This window comes from Orbicella faveolata, unplaced genomic scaffold (genome assembly GCF_042242905.1).
Source record: "Orbicella faveolata isolate gen_17 unplaced genomic scaffold, um_ofav_v1 contig_12, whole genome shotgun sequence".
Lineage (NCBI taxonomy): Eukaryota > Metazoa > Cnidaria > Anthozoa > Scleractinia > Merulinidae > Orbicella > Orbicella faveolata.
Window position 1 is genome coordinate 21,143,986 of NW_028301539.1, and position 11,192 is coordinate 21,155,177.

At 40.0% G+C, this 11,192-nt stretch overlaps 1 protein-coding gene and 1 long non-coding RNA gene across 2 annotated transcripts; one reads left to right on the forward strand and one right to left on the reverse strand.

Annotated features, from left to right (window-relative positions):
- Positions 1-4: 4 nt before the first annotated feature.
- Positions 5-1,779, reverse strand: LOC149117135 (uncharacterized). Its single transcript, XR_016205568.1, has 2 exons — positions 1,387-1,779; positions 5-1,309 (listed from the first exon to the last, which is right to left on the reverse strand). It is a non-coding gene; the product is annotated as an uncharacterized LOC149117135 (long non-coding RNA).
- A 72-nt stretch (positions 1,780-1,851) lies between these two features.
- Positions 1,852-11,128, forward strand: LOC110062865 (uncharacterized). The gene is made up of 7 exons (XM_089282811.1): positions 1,852-2,021; positions 3,511-3,693; positions 4,650-4,755; positions 5,816-5,946; positions 8,151-8,244; positions 8,571-8,640; positions 9,092-11,128. The coding sequence occupies exons 2-7, from the start codon at positions 3,512-3,514 to the stop codon at positions 9,343-9,345; spliced, it is 837 nt and encodes a 278-aa protein (XP_089138937.1). The 5' UTR covers positions 1,852-2,021; position 3,511; the 3' UTR covers positions 9,346-11,128.
- Positions 11,129-11,192: the final 64 nt, after the last annotated feature.

Here is an 11,192-nt window from a genome sequence, read left to right on the forward strand (position 1 = left end):
GCGCTTGAAAATAACGGAGACATAATCTTGCTGTTTTCTGTATCACATCTTGTACTTCGTAAATATACAGCTCAATTACGATGGTGGTTGGCTGTTATCACTGTTTATGACTAGAGGCAACCTTGACTTTGACGAGATCTTTTGTAACATGACTAAAGTCATCTCTTATAAAGAGAGAAATATCGAAGATCTTACAACACTCTCTAAAGTGTCATAGAAACAGAAAACTGAAAAGGAAACTTGTAAGTGATTTGTAAGAAGAACAACACTAGCGAATTTAAGTGGCGATAGTTTACCCCCTTTAAGGCTTATTTCTATATGAGTCAATCGCGTCCTTTAAGAGCTCCAAATAATTGAGAAGAAATGGTTAGTCATTCTGTATCGCTTCTGAAGAGAAAGAAATCAATTCGAGGACCACGCTGCTGTGGAAAGACTGATTAATTACTGCCGATCAAGTTTTAACAACATGGGTATTATTCGGAGTAAGTCTGTTCCTCAATATTTCGAAGAATTGAGATCTAAACAGTTTCCGTTATTGCGCGAAGCTTGTGAACATCGTAATAACCACTAGTCGTTCAAAATGGCGCTGCTTTTACGAGTCTTTCCGTTGTTGATAAAAGAAATTGGAAATAAAAGGCTTTGAAAGGAAAACCTTTGGGTTTGGACCTCTGATCTCGACGTGCTGTATACAAGTATGTAACAAATAATATTTGAAGACCAAGGCAAGCTAAAATCTTGAACTTACATGTATGAAACGCTTCTACCCTGCTATCGAGCTTATATCGTTTTGTGTAATGACGATGCATGAAATTACTGCAGTCCCTACACGCCATGCCACCTAGATGTTCACTGAATCCATCTTCTCGACTTTGGTCCTGTCATCCGTTAAGCTCTACATGTGTTGTTTACTTTTGATCTCTTTCCATCAAAAATATCTCCTTTAAATTCGAGAACTATAACGACGTTACCCAGGATTCTTCGTTATTGCCGAGATCACAACTCTTGATTTGCGTTTTCAGCGGGTTGCAAAAAAAATTTCGACTGCCTCTCTTCTTGTTTTTTTGCGCTCGATAAAAGGATGGCGAATAACATGTCTTGATGTCTACGGCGCACAGTAAGACCGGGACAGCATAAAGCCTCGAATTTCTTTTCCACTGCTGCGATTTCCTCATTATCGCCTTCGTTTTCCCTCTTGAAGTTGAATAGACTTCTACGCTGTAGATTACAGTTCTTGTTGACGCTACGTCTAGAGATTTCGAAGTCACGCTCGAGGAGTCCGTTGAGTATTGAGTGATCGAGCGAGGTTCGACTAGAAAAATAAATAAAAATACATGTGAAGAAGAGCCGAGCGACAATAATAATACAGAACAGAATACAAAGACTTACAAATGTTTCCTTATTGTAGCGACAACGGTGAAGCTAGGTAGAGTATAGATTCCGCAACAATATTAACTTGAAGCTAGAGAAAACGTTGAAAAGATTGGCGCGCTAGGAATCCGTAGCGTTTAAAAATTCGCACGTGGAATCCTACACTACGCATTCTATTTCAAGTTAGCCTCCCACGCAGACGATCTTGAGCTTCTGCGTGGGAGGCTAATTTCAAGCCTGTGTAGTAACGTGGCAACTTGAATATTCTCTTCTTATATTTATCGAGACCACTCGCCACTTTGTGCATCTCCTCCATCGTTGCCATCTGGCCACGGCTTTATTCGTCGCCGCACTCAATATCAAAGGTTCAGGCTGTTTTCGTTGCTCCATCCCACTCTGACACCACGAAGCCTTAGAACAATTAATGATGGCATGTACAGAGCACGTTTTATTACAATGAGTATGCGCCAGTTGTAGACCGCTGGCCTAAGCCTACGATTCATTTCATTCAAAGTGTAAAGAGGAGTGTAAATAATTGTGCAGCGCCGCATTCTGAGACCTCAAAGCAAACAACTTGAGGACTAAATGACTTTGACTAGACTGGTCAACGAAAAACCACTATCAGCAACTGATGTGGCTTTTTTCTAAGCCGGGTAAGTTAGCAAATTACTATTCCATTGCATATCGATCGAACATCCAGGAAGTGCCATCTAGAACTAACGTTTCACCTTTATCTTTTTCTATGCGCTAAAACACGGAAAGATTCCCAACGTTGTATCTGTTTCTTTTAGTTCGAAGACAATTCGAAGACAATTACTCAGCAAACATTGCTTATGGGCGCGACAAATATGAACGAACATGCAGCTCGAAGAATTGTGTCTCGCCTTCGAATGGAAAGCGAAAGCACATATTTACTATTCACTGGTTTTCCAGTTTTGCTCGCAAGAAGTTTAACAACTTTGTTTGTATCCTACTTTTACTTTAAGGAGTTTTTATATTCTGAAACTAATTAAGATAGTGGAACAGTAGTAATAAATTGCATGTAAATTTTCTTCTTAATGCAAATTTGTTGAGTTATCAACCCGCATTATGTTTTGACGGGGGTTTCCCCGAGGTTCTTGTCATTGTTTAATTTCATTATTCCATTAATTACTCCTGAGATCAAAGGTCGTTCTCAACTGACATACTTTGCCACAAGTCAATATTAATTTGTTCGTTCCCTCTTTCGATTTCTTTTATTCTAATATATCAATTTATTCATCGCATCTGTGCAGTGAGAATGTTTTTGACCCTCACTGTGGCAGTCCCTTCATGAAATCATTCGTTATATGACGTAGATAAAACAGTCCTCCTGTAGACCTTTTTATCCGGGAAATAAGACACAGATCGACAACAGGCGCGGAAGGTGACGCAAACATAGTTTTATCTGGGTTCTTCATCAAACTATATTGGTGTTTTTTTTTCTGAAGTTTTCTATAAATTTCTAAATAGTTACAATTAACTACAACCCTTGAGCACTCTTCCTTCGTATTCAGACAAACTCGCTTTCGCTTTGTTTTATTGTCATCTAACGGAATTGAAACTAACGTCTAGCATCATCGCGCGTTTGACGGCAGAAGCCAACGACTAACATACATACGCAGTGCTGTGCCCATAAAATGTACCATTTGAATATTCAAGGATGTTATCACTGTAAAGCGCTCAGGACAGCAATGTATCAAAGTTGTTTTAAAGGAAATTTCTTTTGTGGCTTCTGCCTCTTTAGCCTGTTGATGGCCAGCCGTTTACTACATCATGTTTCCTAAGACCTATAGATTAGTTTTCTCAGTCATGGGAAATAGCTGTAAACCTTTAAATCACGTTAACTTCGAAAAACTTCCGTAGATTTCAATTAATTAATCTCTTGAAGTAAAAGCTGTCGTCGTAAAATTTCCCACGTCTTCGCGCGCTTTACGCAATCTTCTCAACATGCCCTACTCCCCGGAAGTCTTCACTCTTCAGGATATTTTTAGACATTTTCAGAAATGTTCATTCGACTGATGTTCGTAACTCAGGTAGCAGACGTGTCAGAGTGGTATAGCTATTCAGATCAGGAAAAAAAATGTAACCCTTTTGTTATGTCTCTTGTTATTGCTTGGGCAGAATGATGTTCTTAAGCTGGGCTGTGAGGTGTTTCTTGTGGACGTCAATACTGCATTCTTCTTATCAAGTGATTCAGGACAACTTTTCCCCGATGAGCTATCCTCGAAGCTGCGCTTGCCCCGACAAAGACGGCAAAATGTACAATCTTGAACCATTGGGATCCAAGGATAAAAAACATCCAAGGTCTGAAAAGTTTGCAATGTTAGTTTTATTGTAATGCAGCCGAAAACAAAATAGTATTGTTATATACCTAGACCTTCACTCAACAAAACTAGCACTGAAATTGGTTGATTCTTGTTCACGTGCCCCTGATCAAATTCGAATGAATCCCGACCGGGATACAATTGCGCAGTTACTGCCCGTGCGCCGAATACAACAGCACGTCATCAGTGCATGACTAAATTAAAATTGGCGTGATATTCAGCACGTGCCCACGTCAGCTTGATTGAAGGGGGCGGACCTGAGAACACTGCCAGTTTTCAGTTTTAACCAGCGATGATCGATAATGGAACCCAGTGATGCTAAAAGAAAACGCTTTCCTAGATTATCAGAGGAAGAAATACAGAACTTAATTGAAGGCAAAGATTCTGAAAATACGAGAAAAGCAACTAAGAACACTGTTGTTACATTCCTGGTATACTGGAACGAAGTTGAACCAGAAGATGAGCGGGCGTGAAACATACAGAATCGCTAGAAAAAATTTCGAAGGAAGAACTGAATGAACTTCTGGCGAATTTCTGGTCGAACGCAAAGAAAGAGAACGGAGATAAATCCGTTCATCGGTGTCTGAACGTGATCCTTAGCTGGATATTCAAAACCAGCGATTCACGGTTTGATTTTGCCTTTTCCTTAAACCCCAGCCTATTTTTATCTCCTTTAAACCTTTTTCTAACGATATTCTCGTTGCCTTTGCCCCTGTGAGTTCCTTAAGCTGTTCAATTTCTCACAGAAACTAAAATTCTTCATATCCATGTTAGACTATATCGTCATGCAATTCGAAAAAGGTATCCAATAAAAAAGGATATTTTCTGGGATAACAGTTGTCTCGCTGGAGAGTTTATTGCTTTTAATGTTAGCATTAGTTGTCCTGGCATGGTAAGCAAAAGGGCCAATTTCCAGTGGGCGCTTTTCCTTCACAGGTTTTCAGTTAACGGTACAAAGTACAGAGGATATTCGTACAGCTACAATCCCTGTGGCGCAATCCATCTAGGACCAAAAACTAGTGGCTGTCAGGGGAATGTGGCGGTAAGTTATTTAAACTGTAGCAGTTAGAAGACAGTTTCGATGTGGGTTAATTGATAGTGAGAATTAGAACAGTTAGCTTAGATGCGAGATTTCTGATATGAGAAATGACTAAAAGATGCACTGAAATTTCAACTGGTGGCTGAGAAATCGCCAGATATTAAGAGATAAGTGAGATTGCAAAAGCCCCATGCATACCCCTTTAAAGCATTGTAGTCCTTAGAGGGTAGGAACTGTCAAGTGTCTTGTCTGCATGCGAACCTATTGGCTAATTAGGCGGGCGCTTATCCCCGGTTTCTGTAGAATGAAGCGACTAGGAGTAATTCTACTTCTAGACTACTTCTTCGATGTTAGTCCATCTCAGGGTTACCCCCAGCATTAAATTCGCCGGTACCCAATTACACGCCTGGGTGAAGAGAGGCACTGTGAGAGTAAAGTGTCCCGCCCAAGATTACAACCCGGTGTCCGCAGACGGGGCTCGAACCAGGAGCGCTCGATCCGGAGACGAGTGCTCTAACCACGAGGCCATCGCGTCTTGTGCCTTATTTTAAAGTATGTACGTCTAGCGTCTTGCCGTCATCGTGTTGTTTATTATCACTTCTTGGTATTTTTTCCTTAATAATATGATTTTAAGCCTTCCTTCAAGCATCATAATTGTAATTTGGATACAAAAAATTACGTAGACCATGTATATGAAACAAATGTTTGTAATTGAGGCAACATGGTTTAAGATGTCGAATCCAGTTAAGTGTCAGAATGAAGCGCTTAAACGTACTAGCCTGCGAACAGGCTCCCAGCGGGGACGGGAAAAAGACAATTCGGCGAGCAAAGCGAGCCGTTAAGCTTCACCAGACGGCTCTCGGCTCGCCCCGCTCGCCCTAGACCTCACTCGGTTAGCTCGCACCAAACCCGACCGGGAGCCTGTTCGCAGGCTAGAACCTACCAAGTTTGAGGGGAGATGGTCAGGGAGCTTGCCAGTTACAGTTGTTATTTTACCTGTTGATATCCTAATGTCTTACAGTGCAAACTGTTTTATTAATCTAACGTGCTGCCTTTGTTTTAGATTTGTTGGTGGGTTCCCAATCTGGCGCAGTCAGCAGATACTTATAAAGCAATAGGGATTCAGAGAGGGGCAAAATGTGACTATGATCACCACCAAGACAAGACGCCAGTTGTTGTGTACCCAGCTTCTACGTATGTATCGGTACAAATCTAGGACGTATTTGTCGACAATTGTCATGAAAACGAAAATGACGTTCTTACCTTCGGGCAGAACATCCTATACGCATCGTGCGGGTAGTCGTGTGAACCAATGTCTGTTGCTACAATGCTCTTCGCTTTCAGAGTCCATGTGGGCTACACGTGATAAATCACAGCAATGTAATCGTCTTCTCAGTCAAGTGAATGTAATAGTTTCTGAGGCCTTCTTTTATCTTCATTATTCTATATCTTTAATGATTAAATACTTGTGGAGACCATTCTCAAAATTTTCAAAAGAAAAACAATTAATTTAAAGTGCCACTGAAACGAAATTTTCGTATTCTCTTTTATTACCCCAATTTGTAGTTTCAAACGTGCTTAAAATAATGGTGAACTTTATTTCTGTCAAAGCCTAACGGAAAGTGCTTTTTTTAGCTGCTGAAATCGACTTTTTGGAGCAAAACTGTGTCCGGGCTCTGGAACCGAATTTAAGGACCTTGTGACGTCACTGGTTGTATTCACGCAAGAAGCGCTATAGATTCTCTCTTGTTTTCACTTGATTTATTCAAGTCTATTTTTCATATTGTCGATACCTGCTAGTTTTCTACCTTGTAATTTCTGTCCAGTCTTGACAGGAAATACATATCATGAACGTTGGAGGGCGCCAAAGAGTGTAGATTCACCAAAATAAATGCTACAGATTAGAACAGCTCAGTTACTTTTCGAACATTTTGAGTACTCGATTGGAGATTTCGAAGACGAGTGTGGCAACTTTTATATCACGTCCTAAAGCCTAAACACGATATTTAGTCGTCTGTTTTCAGCCTGGTTCTGAAATTTGGATTCTCACGTTTATCTAAGTTCTATTACACAAGGTTCGAATATATCCTCGGCAACTTTACTGCAGTAAAAGCCGTAAGCGCATCAGCCATCCGCATAATCACGAAGTTATTAACGGTCCACAAGCTCTGAGTCGAGTACTTCTTTGTACACAGAGGGCATCTTTTATGATACTAATAAGTGAGAGTTCTTGTGGTAGACAAAATGTGTCTTTGAAAATTGTGATCCGCAGCAGGGTTTGCTTTATCGTCGCATACGTATCAGTGTAAACAAAGCGCGAATTTCGCTTCTCTTTTACACGTATCTCCTAATTGCAATATTTCACGGTCGATGGATTACTTTGAGTTCTTTAGCACGTACTTATGTCTATGATCTTCATTTAATGGTATCCAAATTCAAAGCAATTCGTTAAAACGTCACTAGTTTACACTCCTTTCGAAGGTTTATTAAACAGAATTTGAACTAATTTGCATATATCACCTTTCGCCGTCGACATTGTCACGCTTTCTCTCGTTTCCTGAAAACATACCTGTAGGGTCATGGCAGCTCAGTTTACCTTTATAGTTTAAATTCGCTCCCTCACATAAAAGAAGAGGGTTTCTTAAATTGTTGCTGATTTGATAACTTGTAGGATGTAACAGATGCAACTGGACTAAAGGTCACTGTAGCACAATCTCGTCCGCGGTGAAACTCACAAAGCGTCCGGTTTCCTCGAAGCGAAGCGACTCGAAACTCGAAGCGTTGTTGCTGCGATTCGTGCAGCAGCAGTCCGGATAATAATTTCAAAAGCCGCTTTCTCTTGTTTTCATGTCTTTTTTACTTTATGAGTGTAGGTATTGTTTAATTGAGTGGTGGCCATTTCACCAAGAGTCCCGATCATTTTGCGATCTAAGAACTCCCACTCGTTTGCTTGCTTACATAAAATATCCTGCAAATATCCAATTAAATAGACTGAAAAGCCCCAGGATCGACTCTCCACCTCTTCTTGTCTAAGGCTACTGTGATTATCTGCTTTACAGCTCTGAGATGTCCTTAAGGTGTTTTTTGGGGGGCTTCGAACAGTATTCTCTTCTCCCATAATCACTCTAAATTTTCAGCGCAGCATGAGAGTAATACAACCAGTGACGTCACTAGGCTGTTTTGGCCGCGCCAAGATGGCCGCCAATTTTGGGCTTAACCAGCCAACTTCGAACGGCTGAAAAAGCAGTTTTCGCTTACCGTATGCGAAAAAAAAGTCCGCAGTGTTTCCAAGTAAGGTTGAAACTTTATTACTAAGCAAAAATCTCACATACGAAAATTTCGTTTCAGTGGCACTTTAACTGGTATGGTTAGACATTCCACAAATGTATTTGTTTTAGAGAGTTTCAGAATCGAACGTCCATCGTCAAACTAAAGTGTGCTGAGGGAAAGAAAGATACACCAACTTTTAAAATACTTGATGAAGATCATTGGGTAAGTGAAGATAAAAATAAGCTAAAGTTACTTCTAATCATAGTGTCCTAGGTAAGTGAAATGTTTATGAAAAATTGACATATTCTTGTGAAGCTGTTTTAAAATGTAATCAAAGGGTTTATGATTATTTATGTCATTGATTTAGTTTTGTGCACGAAATTTGAGAGAATCTGCAAGCCTTTTGAAAATCACTAGGTGCTACGTTAGCGCTTGTCCAGAGTTAAACGGGCAGAAACTGGAAAATAGAAAATGCCACTATGAAGAGACGCATAGAAAGAGATGATCTTTTTAAGAATTCGTTTTCTGTTTTGCTCTTCCATCTTCAGATATTCGAGTTGACCCACTTTTGGGAGGCTTGCCCTACTAAGTCACCGCCACATCCGGAGCCTTCTAATAGTAAGTGAATTGGTGTCAGTAAAACATTTTCATGATCATGCGCAGAACTTCCAGTGCCATAACCACCCTTGAAGACCTGAGAGTATTGATTAGCTCTCAAGTAACTTACCAAAGTGATATTTAGTGATAATGTAAAGTTATAGTTTCAGGGAGAGGGGTTTCGGGATCCCAGTTGAATGATCGCAACGGATTGCATCATTTAAGGCTGCAGATATATAGATAAAGTTTGGTCGATAGTTTATAAAATAATCGATATATTACGCGCGTTCTGATTGGTCGAAAACCTAGGACATTAATAACTTACTGAAATATGGTCGAAGAATAAACTACACTTTTCCTTTCCTACCGAAAAGCCTGAAATAAAGCGAAAGCAATATCTTCAAAGATGACCTTTGCATATTTTTATAATAGGGTGTGCCATTATTCACTATTATTCTTAATATGTGTCTAGGCCCAGGTGTCCCGGTAATTGTCGCAAGTGCTGCTGGTGGTTTCTTTGCTCTTATTGGGCTTATATATGCCGTCAGGTATTGTACGAAAGAACGGAATGGAAACAACGATGATGGGGAACGACAGCCTATCCTCGGTAACGAAATCCATAATCCAATTGAAGGACTGGACCCAGCGAATCGGTCACGGCCATCGCCCAGTGGTTCATCGCACGCTAAAGCTGACGTCAACGTTATTGGAAATGTGTATTCTTAAGGAACTGTTTTTTTTACCTGTGTTTGATATTTTATCTTTTTTTTTGTTATTTAGCACCTGACTTGGAATGCCTCTATTACAATTTTAGCAGTTTACGTAGGAGATCCTATCTTAACAGGAAAGAGTTTTTTTCGAGCGAATAGTAAACAAGTTGTAAACGAATGGATAATCGCTTATAGAAAACTAAGGCGAGTGGTTTAGTCATTGTAGTTGTCAGGAAACCAACAATCTAGAGATATTTTTAACCCGGGAATTGATTTATGAGCAGCCAGCGGGTAGACCGATGACTGACTGTCAATTGAACGTGTAATCTGATTCGCGACACAGTGACCGCCTAATAGAGACCTCAAGCACCAGGACGGGAGCCACGCCGACGGCATACCGGAAGTTTATTTTCTGTCGCAGTCATGCGTAGAACCTGAAAAGCTGATTGCAATCTGCCGTCGTCCTAACGTTGGCGACGCCACATTCACTGTTTTGACGTAGTGCGGACAACGTGATAGTCCATCGCAAAGTTTTGAGTCCTTTTTTTTGATTTACCGTATGTTTTCTTACGACACATAAAGAGGTACCTTTCTGGTGTTTACTGTGTAAGATTTTGAGGAGAAATTCTGCGATGAACATCCCTGAAGCAGAAACATACGCTAGCACATGCCGCCAGTCGGCAAATCACAGAATAACACAAGCTGGAAGAAATCCATTAGGTAAAATCTATTGCATTTATATCTTCGTTGCTCTAGTTATCACTGATCCAATTTGATATGCTCGCCATTTGTTTATGCTGATATATCTCTCTCTCTGCCTCTCTCTCTTAATATATATATTTAAGTATATATTTTATAACAACAACCTTTTCCTCGATATATATATATTTATATTTATATTTCCAAATTGATGAGAAAGTAAAATAATCTCTGTGTAAAATAATTTTCAGTGTCGCTATAAACAGTATAAACAGCGAAACTTTGGTCAACTTACCTTTTACTCCAAGGCAAAATAAATGCACCTTATTGTTTACATTTAACGTCGTTTAAACTTTTTTAGCCACCAGAAATCGTTTCTAAAACTGAAACTAAAAAATTCCCACCAAAACTTCCACTCCTCTTCATCCTTTCTTGATTGAAATGCTTCGAACGAGAAAGTTAAGACAAACAGCTTGAAATGTCCGTTTTATTGTGATAATTCAACAGCTCAGCAGTGTACTGGACCGAAGAGCATGACAAATTGATGTGCCGTGAGATTCTTGCTGTAGATCCATTGGAAGTTGCCGTCGCAGTGTTGTTTAACATGCTCAGGCGAGTGGAACCCAACGCCGGTCTCGCCCCAGCCTTTACGCGGATGTGCCGTCGCCGTCGCCATCTCCCGTCTTAGTGCTTAAGGTCTCTATTGATCGATAGACGGGAACGGGAGCCTGTCAAGCTTTGAAAATGGTCTCAACCTCCCTTTTTTGTAAAGTTTCAGAAATAATTGTATTTTTTTTCGTTTTGGTGGATCATGCTAAAACAATTACACTGCTCCCTACCGGTTCCCATCGACTTTTATAGTTCGCTATAGTTCGCCCGCTGAGAGAAACACTCAGGTTAATTTGTGGATATGTAAACAGCAAACGATGAACGACTAGAAAGCGTTAAAAGTACCTTTTATGAGTTATTAGAAACATGCCTTTTAATTGTTGACATTACATGTATTTCACGTTATTCATTGGACCTTTTAACTGCTCGGAGGTCAAATTATGATAAAAGTTTCAAACAAATACATTAAAAAAAACATACCATCAAAAACAGTAACGTAGTGTTCGTTGCTCTCATATCATTTCTAACATGGCAGAGTCTCCCGAAGATATGTTG